The sequence below is a fragment of the Rhipicephalus sanguineus genome, chromosome 3, assembly GCF_013339695.2.
Source record: "Rhipicephalus sanguineus isolate Rsan-2018 chromosome 3, BIME_Rsan_1.4, whole genome shotgun sequence".
Classification (NCBI taxonomy): Eukaryota; Metazoa; Arthropoda; class Arachnida; order Ixodida; family Ixodidae; genus Rhipicephalus; species Rhipicephalus sanguineus.
In genome coordinates, this window is record NC_051178.1 from 47869602 (window position 1) to 47885899 (window position 16298).

Genomic DNA, 16298 nt, shown 5'->3' on the forward strand with positions numbered 1-16298 from the left:
TATAAGAGACGGCGCGTCCCAGCCATGATCAGTTTATCGACGGCCGACGCTCTGTTCGCCGCTATCAGTGTACAGTGTGTATTGCTGTAGTTTGACTTTCCATTTCCCAGCCACAAGTCCGACCAAATAAAGAGTTTCATCTTCGACACGACGACTGCTGCCTTCGTCAACGTCACGACCCAGTGACACTACGATCACTAGGAATCGGGAACCGCATCACTAAAACTGCTTCTTTACAAAACCTTAATCTGCTCCCAATTTGAGTGCGCTTCCACTGTTTGGGACCCGAGTACTGCCTTGCTAATAGATTCATTTGAACTTGTTCAAAATAACTCTACTCGATTCATTCTTCACAAGTACAACCAAACTGCTAGTATCCCCTCCATGAAACTAACTCTCAGTCTACAGTCACTTCTTTCTTGCCATTATCTCTCTCGGCTATGCCTTTTTCACAAAATTTACTTCCGTAACAGCCATCTGCATGATGAATTAATCGCTAAACCATCCTACCATTCCGTTCGCATTAATCACTCCCACAAAGTTGGAATCATTTCCTGTCGCGCTGATTACTGTTATCATAGTTTTATTCCGCGCACATCACAGGATTGAACCACCTTCCCGGAAGCATCGCCACCATTGAAGACCACCAACTTTTTAAACAACACAACTAACACTGTATAAATAGGAGGCAAAGAACTTGTATCTTTATTTATTGTTTGCTGCGTTTCTTGTTTGCTTTTTATTTCTATTTTTTACTCACTCCCCTCTGTAATGCCTTTGGCCTTGAGGGTATCAATAAATGAAATAAAATGAAATGAAATGAAGTAAGAATAGCAGCTAACTTGCAGCATCCAACCTGGCATAACTCAGTAAAACCCCCCACGTAACGAAGCATGACTGCTTCAGCAAACGAAACGACCATCATGCTGTCCATCACTTCATTGCAAACCGAACGGTGAGACCAGTACGTACAGGGGTATAAGCCATCTGCTAATGCCTGTAAAGATAAGCGCACATGACCACGCACGGCTGAGCGAAGTGCAGAGCCTTGCAGTCACACCTCCGCCGTGTGGGCTTTTAGCGCAATGAAAGGTGGCTGGTCCATTCATAGGCGTGCGCACAGGGGGGGCAGGGGGCAGGGGCAGGGGCCGCCCCCCTTAATCACCTAAGAGGGGGGCGCGAAATCTGCACCGTACATTGACCCTTCTAGTCACCAAAGAGGGGGGGGGGGGTGCAAAATCTGCCCCATACATTGACTTAGTAGGGTGGGGGGGGGCGCTGCGATGAACCTTTGACCCCCTTACGGGGAACCCTGCGCACGCCGATGGGTCCATTTCCTCTCCGCCAGATAAGCGTTCAACAGCCTGCGCTCACACATTTTCACTCACACACAGAACATACAACATGTGGGGCGATGTTATCGATTTTGACTTGATGTGGAACATCATGGCGGCGCCGATGCAGACGGCACCGACAAAAACATGCAGAGTGACATAATTGCTATCACCATAAAAGACCATATTTCTGCTGCATCAGGAACAAATATACTCAAGTGTGTCAATTCATTCATGCAGTGTAGATTAAAATATGAGCCTCGTTGCCAAGTTCATGCACTGAAACACATGCAAAATTATAAAGGCCTTCTTCGTAAGAGAGTAAAAGTGTTGACAGCATCAGCCTTCCCTTCAGCTTTGCTTAAGTGAAAGACGAATCCTATCTGTAGTCCACAACATACCTGGAAATAAGGATCTGGGAATTCAAACTCGAGCAGGCAGTGCTCTCGCATGTCCAACAGACTCCGCACTGTTAGGGAGCCATAGGCACTGTGGAAGAGAAGAGAATGGACGAGAAGGTTTCTTAGTCGTCAGCCACAGCAAGCTAGAGCTGGGATAACTCTGTATGTATGAGTAATAATTATGTTTGATTTTGCATTAGGTTCCCCTATCTGGTTCTCAATAAACCTTGTCACATAACTGGCTCCAGTGACAATACATCCTATGTTCACCCTGTCACAATAAAGTAAAGGCCAGGAGCCTTTACCATAGTTACTGTGACACTTAGGTAAACACTCTGGTCACAATAAGTAAAGGCCAGGAGACTAATTATTGTAACAGTAAGGTAAAGGCCAAAAGCCCACTGCCAAAAATTCATCTGACCCCTTTGGACACCAAACAACAATCATTCAGCAATGCTTCATCACACAATGAGGTGAGTGAAAAGGCAATCAACACCGACTGAAGCCAGGGAGGCTATAATATGCATGGATGCACGGACAAAGGCAGAAAGACACACAGGTGAAATAATTGCTTTCTTTTCAACTTCATTGCACAATCTCTTAGGTCTCGTTGCCCCACCTTCCTTCTTTCTATGCATCGGCATTTAATTATTATAAAACAGCACCTATCCTGCTGCACTCAACTGTTACATCAGCTAATGATAAGCACCACTGCATGCATGTCGCTAAAAGATTCTGTCTTTACGTCAATGTGCAACTTCCATCAGATTATGCACTAATCGTGTCTGCTGTATCCCTAAAAAAACTTTTTATGATGTGAAAGCTACCATCCTGCTTGAAATACTTGTGCAAGTGAAGAATCAAGATTGTCGTGAAGTGTATGTTTAAATTGCACTGTTCTCAGAGCATACTAGGGGCGAGGGTGTTTGGACAGTGTGAGAACACCCTCGGGACTCTTCTGTTGAAGGAAGCAGCTGGACGACAAAGACGGGTGCACTCACAAGGGGTGATCCTGCAGGTTCTGCAAGCGGCACAGGTACTTCTCCCGGAACTGGCTGGCACGCAGATGCGCATCCGTCTTGTGTGGCTGGCTGCGGACTGCCACCTCGACAAACTGCACAGAAATACGACGGAGGACGGTGAGCACAACATCCATTTCTTACAGAGTACCTAAGTTTGCCATACTGTGCTATCTCGTCATTAATGATGATAACCACAACTGCAGATAGGACACAGAGGACGAGCGTTCCCTTTCGGCAGTTTCATCTTTAGAGACAATGAGCCATTCCTCAAATGTGCCTGCCCTATCTATGTGTTCTTTCTGTGGCTTGCGGTTTTTGCACTAAATCCATTATTGTTACTCAACTTGCTCAACTCACCAACGAGCCGAACATTCAAACTTGGAATGGACTTTGGACAAGTTGCAGGGTACACAGATGAAGAAGATTTAGAGCTGCCATCTGAAGCGACTGGAGACGGACTTTTCCCACTTAAGTAACATTGAGGCAAGAGCATCAGACTACTACAAAAAGTGATAGTGACCAGGGATCACATTGCAAGGCTTTGTGTTGAAAGTAAGCAGTTGGTGAGACATATTCACAACATGGAAATTATTTTTTTTATAAATATATGTTGTTTAGGAGAGGTTGTTGCCTTTACATTGTGGAGATAGGTTTGCGAGACGCTTACCCTACGAGGCGACCGGCAAAGGACGCGACGTTCTCCACTGCCGCAGTGAACAAAGACGCTACGGCCGGGTTCGTCGACTCTCCAGCACGGCGCAGAAAAGGCACTCGAGGCAGGATGTCAACAAACAACACGGGTTTATTAACCCAAGATGCAGCACAGTACGACCGTCACGGGCTTGCAGCCCGTAGAGGGAACTCCACAAGACCGCTCGAGTACGTTTGCCAGCGGCGCTACGACTATCACACAAAGGGCAGGAGTCGAGCGCACGAACGAGAAGCTGCCTGCTAGAGCAGCGCGTCAACCTCTTGTGCTGACCAGAGAGCATCTGACACAGGCAAGCCCGCGCCAGACAGAAGCGAGCTCACGGGGGAAGGGGCTTGTCACTGGCGGCCAATGAGGACAGGCATTGCGCAGTGACTGACGTGGGCTAGCGTGGTCACGTGGTGGCGCGAGCATGCTCGGGCAAGTTCGGACGCGTGGCTTGTGTGGGGAAGACCAACGCATGGCTCGCACAGAGCAAAAAGGCCTGGCAGCGTAGCCACGGTAGCCATGTCACTGATTAACGGCGGTTCCCGGCGCTCGAGCCGCGTGGGACCAGCATGCGCGCTAGCTGGGGAACGAGGCGCCAAAGGGGAGGGCGCGCTTGATTCCCACAACGTGGCACTGGCTACTGCTTTTCACAGAAAATAGAATTAGCTAAGATCACAAGCATGAACAAAACTACATAAATTCACACTTAAAGTCAACACGCATAAGTCGGTCAAGCCATAAGAAAATCACTTAAGCACAAAATCAACTCACACAAAGACATTAAAGATGACACAAAATACAGTCCAGCGACACAACACTAAAGTTCCCATAAAATGCAGTTATATGGACAACGAATATGTTGACATATAACGTTACACATAAGGGTATAAAATCCAGTCCCATAATGTTGGAACTGACACAAAGTGGAGTCACAAGGTCACAGAATAAGTTTACACAAAAAGTGAAGCATAATGTGACACACTCAGTCAGAGTACATATATACTTAAACTGAACTTTCAACATGCACAAAATACTTATCTCAATAATTACCAAGGATATCACTCACTCTTTAGAACTTGTATAGTGCCAATAATGCCTGCTTTTGTAATGCACGTGTTGACCATGGACCTAAATTCTTCCAGAGACTGAAGGCCCTGCAGTCTAATGCCATTAAATAGCTTAATAACTGCTGTCTGTCTGTAATATCCTGGGCATTCTAATAAAAGCCAATGTATGTCATCATCCACATGGTTGCAAGTGCATTCTGCTTGTGGAATTTTGCAAAGAAACTGCTTTGCACATGCAATACAAATTTCTTTTAATACCACTGAAAAATTTTCTCGATGTCCTTTCTTTTTGTTCCCTATTACACATGAGTCATATTACCATTACAGGATGATGGAAGAGAATTTTGAGGGCTCACTTCTTTGTTTGACACAATGTTAACGAAAACCAGCAGATAATGAAGCCAAGGAAAGTAAACTGAATGAAAAAACAACTTGTCGCCGACAGGGACCGAACCTGCAACCTTCAGATTACGCTCACATAGACGCTAAGGCTAAGGTACCATTAGGCTCACATAGACGCTAAGAGCAGTAGAAGCATCAGCTTTCCTCAGTTTTTCACGAGTTGGAATGGGAGAAGGAACAGAAAACAACATCCTCAAAAAAACAACTTGCACAGGCTACGAATTGCTCACAAACCTCACAAAAGCACCCTAACTTGCTGGTGTCAAGTGGCAGAGCTGATGCCTCGGACACCCGAGGCCTATGTTTGATGTCCAGGGGCCACACAAATGATCAATCATGTGCTTCCATCAATACTAGAAATTTTTGAGTTACACCAAGTCACTATAAAAAAATTACAATTCAGCTAAAAATTAAAAAATAGGCATTGTCTCAGACCTCCTCATGAAGCTTTTTTTCCAGAACGATGCTGTGACTGGAAGATATGTAATATTCTACAAACAGTATAGGGGCCCTTACATTTCCATGACTTTATTACAGTTCTGTGATATGAGGAAACCTTCCCTTTTTTTTTGGAGAACATCTAAGTGGGAAGTAAGTAACCTTTCGTCAGTATCTGCTCAGACACTTCACTGATAATGCTAAGCACATCTGTTTGCTCTGATTATACACACAACTTTTTCTCTCCAGCCACTTGAGGTTATTGCTTGTTGTTTGCCTCTGTTACACGCAGTTGTCCTAGCGTATACCTGCAATCTGTGCAATATGAGCATTGCAGATATACTGTGTGTGTGTAATTTCCATTGCATTTCCCTTATTGTGTTGCATGATGCACAGTTATCATTTTGTACTTTAACATCATTTCTTCTTAACTATAATGTCTAGTAATCTTACATCTATGATCACTAGTTTTGTACTTACCTCCATCCTGCTGTACTTGCATGCCGTTATGTTTTTGACTGTTAACCTACTTTGCATCGACTTTTGTTTTTGACCAAACTTAGACAATGCCTCTGTTGAGGCCTGCATGGTATATATAAATAAATGAAATAAGTACATCAGTAACCAGTTCCATATCTAATCCATCTCATTTTTCTCTGTCATATTTAATGGAAGGCAACGCCCACCTTGTCAATGGCCTCCTGGAAGCATTGGAGCCAGTAGCGGCGAGCCTCGGCATCCTGAGTCAGGTCCACAGTGTCAGCCAGGTAACGTGCTGGATCCGCAAGCAGCGGGCAGTACACCAGCTGCCACTCAAACCGGTCCATTTCCAACTGGTCGATCTGTGTGCCAGTGAGCATTTTATTTTGAACAATGCGTGCATACAAGAAGAGAGTTAGGTGAGGAAGGCACCGTTACAGTATAGGTACAGTCGTGCCCAATATGGGTTGCAACATGCTGCTCGTGGTCAAAGCGGTGTTAACACTGCACGGTGGTGCCGACACAGAAAACAATCAGTGGCGTAAACACTGCTTCAACTACTGGTATTTCCAAAATCAATTTCACATTTACCAGTGTTGCAGTGTAGGCTTTGGGCTCCTTCAGCCATGGTCACCGTGTTGCAACTCATATTGAGTGCCACTGTACATGCAAAGTCTGCATTGCTATGACAAGCAGGGAGGAATCTGCAATGTAGCAGCAACAATTTCCAAAGGATTCATAACGGAAGAAACTTTGCGGCGCAAGTTGAACAAAGACAAAGAACACACAAAACAACAGGATGGGCGTCAACTTCCAGCTAATTTTATTTCACAGTGGAAAGATGACTTTATAACAGTCAGGACATGTGGTGATAGTGTGCGCGCACTACATTTCTTTTTCTCGTACTACCTAAAAATAAAAAAAATAGTAATATGCTGCTAAGAAAACTGCGCTCTTTATCCTAAAGAGAGACAAGTTGGCACCCGTCCTGTTGTTTTGTGTCTTCTTTGTCCTTGTTCAATTTTTACTGCAAATTTTCTTCAATTATGAACCAATACTAGCTAGCTCAAAGCAAGATTCTTCTTGCCAAAGGAGGCCACCAAATTATTCTGAAAATGTACCATTGTGATGAAATGAAGCACGGTGATAGGCATGTTATACAGGCACACTTTTTTCTGTATCATTGTTGCTTTTTACGGGGCTTTAAAATGTGAAATACCTTTTTGTAGAGCTCTCTCAGCATCTTGGTTAATAAGGATTTATATTTGCTCGGCCACATCCATTTGAGGACAGGCCTCCCAATTTGCTTTAGCCACAAAAGATGAATAGTTTAAAAGATCAATTAATGCAACCTCATCATTTACACACAACACTGCACGAAGAATGCTTTATCCAGGGGCTGCCAACCTGCACACTCGAACGGAAATAGCACCACCATGATTCATAGCACAAGTCTAATATTTATAATTTTGCACAGCCAAGAAAAAAGGAGACACCCCACATAATATAGTGATGCCTGGTAGAAAATTGACACGCTTCCCAAGTGGTCCACTTTTATGCATGACATTGGAGGAAGCCTCAGCTCAGTGCTAACACCAATTTTCCTATTTAATACAAGCATGCTGCACAAATAATACGAGTGAACCCCTACACTGATTTTGATGAAACTTCTTGCATATAATAGGGAATTTAAAATTTTGGTGACTACAATAAAATTTCAGCTATATACCTGAGATTTTAAAGAAAAATTTATAAGAATTAGCAAGTTAAAAAGTTAAAACATGAAATTATAAAGTTAATAACTGTTCATTAAAAAGCAATATCGCAGTTCTGTAAACCGCAACTGTTACAATAAGTGAAGAGGAGAAAGTTTACGTGTGAATTTACAGCTTTTGTGAAACTGTTGCAATGTCTGTGAGGATTTGCAGAAGTCCTACTCACAAATTAGTACTATACATCAGAGTGATATGTCAACGTGCATCAATTTTGTCTGATTTAGAAGTATTACTCACTAAATACAGTTTCCAGGAAGTTTATCTTTTTCAATGCCAAGTAATGTGTGCCAGCTTGACACACGAGTTTTGGAAATTTTCGTAAAAATTAATTACCTATACATATAAAAAAAAAGGTTTCATACAGTAATTAGATTTAAACTTTTAACAAACGTGACAAGCCTTATCGGAATTGTCACAGACGTTGCGGAGAAAAGCAATTTCTTCATTTAGAATGACAAAGCTGAGCTGGTTGTTAAAGGGACACTAAAGAGAAACAATGAATCGGCCTAGATCGATAAATTGTGCTCTGACAACTCTCATGTCTTTAATTTCGCTATCATAAGTTCAATAATAGAGGAGAAAATCAAGTTCAAAATATTTTTAAATTTCGCGCCGAAATCTCCCCGCGTGACGTCACAGATTTCAAAGTGTACTTATCGTATTTTGGCGCCAGTGGCTCAACGAAATTACCCCAAACTTGGTATGTTAAGTCTATGGCCCCCTCGGAGGACAATGTACTTCATTTTTACTGATGAGGAACTACGTAGTCCCTAGTGGGTGCCGTCAAAACATGTGATGTCACGGCAAATGGTGTGGAAACTTCAAGGTGGCGTCGCCACCCACATTTTGTTTTTGCAAGTTTCCTCGCTTACTAAGCGTCTTCTTGCAGCAAGCATGGTGTTTTTGGTATCGTGAAAGAGTACTTTACTAATATGAGAAAAATCGTTTTGCTCTTTAGTGTCCCTTTAAGGATTCATTATAAAATAAGGTAAGGCATGCAAACACTGACACAGGAAAGAGAACAAGACAAGACAAATGACAACTATCAGATAAGTTTCACCCAGACAAATTTTTGCGACTACTTTCTTTTCCACCGCAGTGAGCCCTTTTAATTGATAGTCAGCATTTGTGTTATTCTGCTTTCTTGTGTCTGTGTTAGCACACCTTATTTTCTTCTAACAATGATTCTCTCCATTCCCAGACATTTAGATTAGAAGTATCCAAGTCAGCTAAAGACAAGCTCTCTAACGAGTCTCTGCAATATGGCAGAAGTAGAATGCAACAGCTTGAAATCCTGCAGATAAGTGGTGCACTACACGTGTGTTACATACCAGAAAGCAATATGGAAGAACCTGTATCGTCATGGTGCCCATAGCTATAGTGAACCAATATGAAATGAGGTGAACAGCATTCTTTGCGTAATTTATTGGACAGTACTGCTAGAGTGTTAGTCAAAAAGGTCTGTATAATGCCACATTTGGTGGGATCTTTATGTGGTTTTAAAACGCACAAACATATACCTTCTAAAGTATGAAATGCATTTACAGGTGTAGCATCAAATCATACAGTATAATTTTTGTGCCCAAAACAAAAAAAAAAAGAGAGCGTAAACGTGAGAATCATGTGCCTTCTGTCTAACATGCACTGCACACTAAAGAGTCTTCAAATTCTTTAGTAAGCTGACGTGGAATAAAACAAATACACACAGTATGCACTGCAGGGCCAATGTAAGAGTTGTACTCGACGTAACAGCATATACTAATGTTTATGATGACCCATTTCTGAACAGTTGAGTCATGAAGATGAAACCGGAGAGAGAAAAACAGTAAGCATATCAGGTCTCCACAATTTCACATAGATATAACTTCTTTTTAATTAAAGAAAACTGTGGGTTTCTTCCACTCCTCACCCCTCTCCAAGTGCGAATGACTCGTGTTGTCTAATTGATGCCCGAGAAAACCAAGAAGTGATATTCTTACATGGAAGTCATCACAGACATATCATGCCAGGTGTCTCAATGTGGTGCAACATCAGGGAGAGGTTGCTGGATGGCATGGCCACATGCTTTGTTACATTGCACTGCCCACAAACATGAACCTGCAAGCAGCTGATCTCATGAGCTCCTATTGTACAAGTACATGTACTGGCCTTTCCATCTTCTGAAGCCTTGAGTGGTTTCTGTATGCAGCCTTTAATTGCACGAGATTTTAGAAAACCAGCTTTTGTAATATGACTCACTTACCATATTTACACGATTGTAGGTCGACTCATTTGATCTATGTTTGAGATATGCAGTTGGGGGTCGGTTTACAATCGAAACCGAAACTAGTACCACAAGTTACGGCGGGACAAACAAGAAATCCGGGACACTGTGGCATGTTTACATCATTACGTTTTCAGTTCTGGCCCTACTTGTAACAGTATTTTCTCACATGTAACCCGCACCCTCAGCAACAATTCGTGTAAAATTTTATTTAAAAAATGATCCCCGCGTATTGCTGCGAAGCTAGCTTTCCTGCACAGCTATAAAGCACTCTGTGAAGCCGCCTTTGTACACCGGAATTCGCGTTTTTTGTCTTGACTCTACAAAAGATGCTTCAGGGCTAGTTGGTGACCCATTCTTTAAGTATTCCAGCGCTACTTTTCACGAGGACAGGACAGAGAAGCATGCGACAGGACGGGCACCCAACTATGAAGTCAGCGCCCGTCTTGACGGTATAAGGTGGAGCCAGTTTTTTTTTTTTTTTTACATGAGATTTTTAGGGGGGGGGGGCGTCGACCTACATTCGAGTCGACTTACAATCGTGTAAATACGGTATATGACACACAGACACTGTATGCCAGAACGGTATACAGCAAGGTCCCTAATACTATCTGTACAATACTTAACCAGTTTGGAATGATAACAAAGAGCCAGTTTTTGGGTTCTCAGCAGTGAATAAATGCAGACATTGTTACCTGTATGCCTTATAGCAAGTGGCTGTAAGGTGTGCTACAATCCCCTGAAATGACCATGTATATAAGAAGCTTGATAGGAGAGGGAATAAACACAGTTTTCAGTTTTCACTCGCCAGTAGCCTGTCTCGTACCTCAGCACATGTGCTGAACAGTAAACACTACAAGCAAATGTTTTTGTGGTAAGCCTTCTTAGGTGCAAGGCAAGAAAAATAACATGATGTACAGACAGATGACGTGGCATCTGTTTTCCTCTGTGTGTCATCTGATTTTCTTTGTGCTGTACCTTTAGGCATGTAAAACCAACAAGCCCAACTATCTGCGATTTCTTTGTAAGCCTTAAGGCTGCTTCCTACGAAGTAGTTAGATGACATATACCGTGATGTTATAGATATACTATGTATGTGGTTTAGCCTCAAGAGCACTCACCATTGTACTGTTATGCTGAGACAGCTGGGCAGGTATGGGACTCTGCAGGCCAGAGCTGCCAGCATAGTTCTCGCTCCATGAGCAGTTCTCTGTGCCTGCAACACAGGCACAGAGGCACAAGAACACCCTCAAGAACTTCAATGCAGATCTCTACCAATAGAATACTAGTTACTTCTGTTAAAAAGGAAGTTGCAGCCTCAATTAAATCAAGAAAATAAAACTCAGAAAAAAAAACATTCGACAAAACAAAGTGAGGGCTTTGTGAAAGAGTGGGTGCACACTTCACTGAAGACAGCGACCTCAGCACTGCAGTAACCTGCGTTGAACTGTACTGAGTGAGCACAAAAGTCTGTTCAAAGTCACCAGTAACCACACAGAATACTCCTAACCGAACTTGCTAGCAGCAACCAACTCTTGTAGCAGGAGCTTTGGTGTCTGGATGTTAACAGTAAAAACGTACATCAATCTCACAACTTGCAATAGTTGGGGAAGATACATAGTGTAGCACTCAACACTTCACATAAGAGTAGCATTTAATACAGTCGATAAAAAATGAGAAACAAAAATATTACATAAATCTTGTAGCACAAATTGACACTTCAGTTAATTGCCGTTTAAATGTATATACAATAACCAACTTTTGTCTATGCTTTTTCACTGTCACCATGCCAAGAGAGAGATATGGTTGGCACAAGGGCAAATGAAAAAGGCATCATGCTGCCACTGCTGCTGCTACAGTGATAATGTCTTGTGAAGCCACCTTGCAAGTTTCCTTTAACAGGCCCATCTTTGCGATTTATTTAAAAACCTCGTTAATACGTACCCGCTTTAAACGTACTGACGGTTAAAACGTAGTTGCGACGAATCCCCGGCCGAGTCCCATAGAGCCCAATGCATTCGCTGACCGCTTAAGCTGTAGTGGTTCGCCCTATGCCTACCGGTTAGTGCGTACCTACGCGTACCGCGATAACTTTTTCTGCCATAAAATTTTGCTGCACCAGTGAAATTCTCGATGCCACAGTGTGCCGCCAAAGGTTTCCCGTCTTTTCGAGACATGCGGAGATCGGTCGATCACCGATTCCGACTTCCGCGCAATTGCGGCGACGCCTTTGCAGGTAAGCCTCGGGAAAGAACGAAGGCGAAGCGGCGGCCACCGACAAACGCGCCAGCATGACTTAGCGCCGACAACCTTATCACAATAAGTATCTTCAGCTATCTGCTCGGGCTCGCGTGCAGCGCAGCGCTACTTTAAACATACTGCACGCTTTTATTTGGCCACAACCTGAACGTGCTGGGCCGCCGATCGCTACCACCTCGTGCGGGGCCGTGTTCAAGCGCGCACCGCTTTGTAGAAACGAAAGCAGATCGCTGTTACGGAGTTGAGCGCTGCGGGGCGCGGACGCCGTGAAATCTCGCTGCATTGACGCTATCACGCTAGACGCACGCGTACGGTACAGCAAGCATAGCGCTGTTGTAACCATACTGCACGCTTTTATTAGGCGACCACCCAACGAACCTCCGTCCGCTGCCAGGACCGCTACAGCGTCGCGGAGGAAGCACGACATCGCCGCGTAATCTGAACAAGCTACTCGCCGCATATGTGCAAGGTCTGGAGCGAAGCGGGCACGAAGAACTCCCGCGACTAATGCGCGCGTGCGGTACGGCAAGCGGCCCGGCAGTGACGGCGTGAGCCAAGTAGGCGACGCGCTGCACGCAACTACCCAGGAGACGATCGGCTCCACGCAGCCGTTCCGCGTGTCCGTTTTCGTTTAGTAGTAGATCGCGGCACAGACGCACACACATATATCGCGGAATGCAGACACTGTCTGTTCTGTCGCTATGTCGGGCACTGTGTATCCCGGACCCTGTAATAGTTTCGAAATGCTCTTTGGCGTGGGCCGCGTGGCGGCCACCGCGCGCTATCGGGCAGTCGTGCGAGAGTGCCAGGATCTTTTCTCCACTTTGGCAAAAAGAAAGAAAAGGCTTTGCAGTGGGTAGTTTGGGCAATATTTGCTGCGGCACTCTTTTTTTTCTTTGCTGGCGGCGATGGCGTACGCCAGGAGATGCAAATTTGTACTTGGTGTTTAATGCGTACTACCGTTTAGTGCGTAGTTATGCCGCGTTCCCGGCAGGTACGTATTAACGAGGTTTCACTGTAATTAGAAAGGCTCCTAGTGAGATGGTGTTAATAGACACATTAAATACAGTTAACACAACAGCATGACTTGATATGATTTGGTTTCCTGTTACCTATGAGGCTTACAATGCTTTCAACAGTCGTGTTGCGGACCATTTCGCAGGATAGATATACGTACTCAAAGGCAGTCCAACTTACCGTATTCACTGGCCCCTTTAAGAAAAGCGCCGATGGCACCCAGGTAACCTTCGTGTCGCAGAAACGACGCTCGCACTTTGCCCTGCACACAGACAAACGAAGAAATGAAGGGCCGCACAAAGGAGCCAACACTGCCATTACATTATCACTAGCCCAAGAAGGGTCAAGTGCACTGCTTCGTTCTTGACTCGGCTGCGCTCCATTCCCTTCGCCGAGAGAAAGGTAACCGACGCCTTCTGGATAAGCGCTTATCATATCAGCAGAGCAACACCAGAAAAAGCCGTGGCCCCTATCAAGAGGCTCCACTGCCTCACATTGCTGACGTATGGAGATAGGTCAGAGAAAGAGAAGAAAGTCTCGTGGCAAAAGGAAACGTGGTTGACTCAAGTAGACGTGGCAGTGTCGATATAAAAATACACAAAAAAGCTGGAGGAGCACAGAGCCCTCAGCACATGTGCGTGCATCTGTGTTTATATTATATATATACACACACATACATACACACAAACACACAACAGTAGTCGTTAAATTCCTGGAAACTCTCTCTCTCTCTCTCTCTCTCTCTCTCTATATATATATATATATATATATATATATATATATATATATATATATATATATATATATATATATATATATATATATATAGAGATAGTCTCCAGAAATTGAACGACTACTGCTATGACTACTACTACGAATACAAATATTCATCATCATCATGAGCCTGCCTATAAACCACTGCAGCACAAAGGCCTCTCCCGTATTCCCCCAATTAACCCGGCCCTGTGAGAGCTGCGGCCACATTGTCCCCGCAAACTTCGTAATCTCATCTGCCCACCTAACTTTCTGCCTCCTCCTCGCATGCTTGCCTTCTCTTGGAATCCAGTCTGTTACTCTTAATGACCGGCCTTGCCTTCTCGCTACATGCCCTGCCCATTTCTTCTTCTTGATTTTGAATAAGATGTATTTCACACTAGTTTGTTCCGTGACCCACACTGCTCTCTTCTAGTCTGTTAAATTTACACTTCCAGCATTTTCCTTTCCAAGGCTCGCTGCATCGTCCCCAATTTACCATATGTTTACAGGATGTTTTCAGAGACCTGCATTTGGAGCAGTTGGGGATAAGGATTAATAGAGAATACCTTAGTAAACTGCGATTCGCTGATGACATTGCCTTGCTGAGTAACTCAGGAGATGAATTGCAAAGCATGATTACTGAATTGGACAAGCAAAGCAGAATGGCGAGTCTAAAAATTCATATGCAGAAAACTAAAGTAGGCAAGGGCAAATATTCGAGCTCTTTGAATATTTGAACAAATGTTACAGTATTAGAAGTTACAGTATTAGAATTCACTCCAACATGAATTTAAACTGAAGTTAAGATGGAACTTAAATTATTCAGAATTTCAAAGTTGGAAATGAACGAATAGCACATGCATATTTAACTGCATGCAACTTTCCTGTAATGGTGGTTTCATTTCAGGGGATGCTATGCTGTGAAACCCTCTATTCAGGGAAAATCCGCACTGCCACAAAGCCACACTTCAAGGTTAAATGTACATATAACCTTCACCTCGATTAATTGTTTTTGATTGTGAAAAGCTTATTATATGGGCTTATATGGGCTAAGGATATTAAATTTTAAAACGCAATGTACTTTACTGCTTATAACTTGCCCCTTTGAAAAGTAGCAAGATTATCAAAGTTGCTTTCACTTCACTTGGAACCGAAAAAGTGACATTCGCATATGCCTAGTTCTAACTCTTAAAAATATTGTGCAAGTTAGTTGGGTCATGAGAAAAATGCTCATTTTTCTTCATAATACGTGATATACACTATTAGAACTATTTGATCCGAAATTATTCGACCAGATCACTATTCACTTCAAATTTGCTTCGAACCTGAAATTCACTGTTTGCCCATCTCTAAGCTAAAGTAATTTTCAACAAATGCAGTCATACAATGCACTAAAAGGTTTGCAGCATTGCAAGAGCGCTAGCGAAGTAAGTCAATCATGTTATTTTCCACATTTCTGACAGGTTGAGGTGCACGGCTCAGCTATGAAAACTAGATGGTCAAGCACATAGAAAAAAGAAAAAAAAGGAAGAAAGAAAGCCATAGTGCAGATCAAATAGCAATAATAAGAATTAAAGGACGCGTTAAGGCTCAAAAAGACACAGACAACTGAATTCTTGACTCGTATGAAGCACACCTTGCTCCAGTAGTTGATGGCGAAGGAGATGGTGTGCATGCTGAGGGGGTGCCCACGCAGGAAGTAGCCACCAAAGTAGGCTCGATCGAGGCCATGCATGAGTGCATACAGGCTGGCAATCTGGCCAATGTCATTGCTGATCATGAACAGCAGGCTGCGCGCAATGTCGCTTTCACTGAACTCCCCTGAAAAAAAAAAACACCATGGCACCATATAAATTGGTTGATGCATAGTGGTTTTGGCACAAGGGCCAGACATGGTCAAGAGTGCCACAACATTTGCTGATGAATGTCAGTGTGATCCTTTAGCAACGATGAAATCAATTTATATAGTGGATGTGAAATGGCTGTTTATTGGCATAAAAATATTCCCACATGTTTGCTTATATTACGACATATGAAAGCTTAGACGTTTGTGGCTGGTATAAATACATTTATATCTGTATCACAAAAAGATTTCAACATAGCCATTTCATCAGAAGGTACGTTGCCTCCTAGGCCTATGTGGCCAGGCACCCAACGAAGAAAATACACTTGAACCTCGTTATTGGAGGTCCCGATATAACAGACAGTTGGGTGTAACAAACACCATTCACGTGCACGGTTGGCCACGCTATCTCTCCCACTGATTGTGGACCTATTGGTCGACAACCTCTTTATAACAGATATCTTGAGCTTTAAGTGCAGTGTCATTGGCTGCTTAATGCAGTTGCATCCATTGTGGAAACACAGGGAAATGATAGATGAGTGCA

At 43.4% G+C, this 16298-nt stretch overlaps 1 protein-coding gene across 2 annotated transcripts in view; it reads right to left on the minus strand.

Annotated features, from left to right (window-relative positions):
* LOC119386625 (4'-phosphopantetheine phosphatase) overlaps positions 1-16298 on the minus strand; it is a 92933-nt gene that overhangs the window by 23396 nt on the left and 53239 nt on the right. For both annotated transcript variants that reach the window (XR_005182326.2, XM_037653913.2), the window contains exons 7-12: positions 15548-15732; positions 13336-13417; positions 11001-11095; positions 6048-6203; positions 2737-2849; positions 1736-1823 (exon numbers count right to left, since the gene is read on the minus strand). Coding sequence is in view for 1 of the 2 variants with exons in the window: in XM_037653913.2 (XP_037509841.1) it covers positions 1736-1823; positions 2737-2849; positions 6048-6203; positions 11001-11095; positions 13336-13417; positions 15548-15732 (719 nt within the window). In the remaining variant the exon portion in view is untranslated. The remainder of the gene's footprint in view (positions 1-1735; positions 1824-2736; positions 2850-6047; positions 6204-11000; positions 11096-13335; positions 13418-15547; positions 15733-16298) is intronic.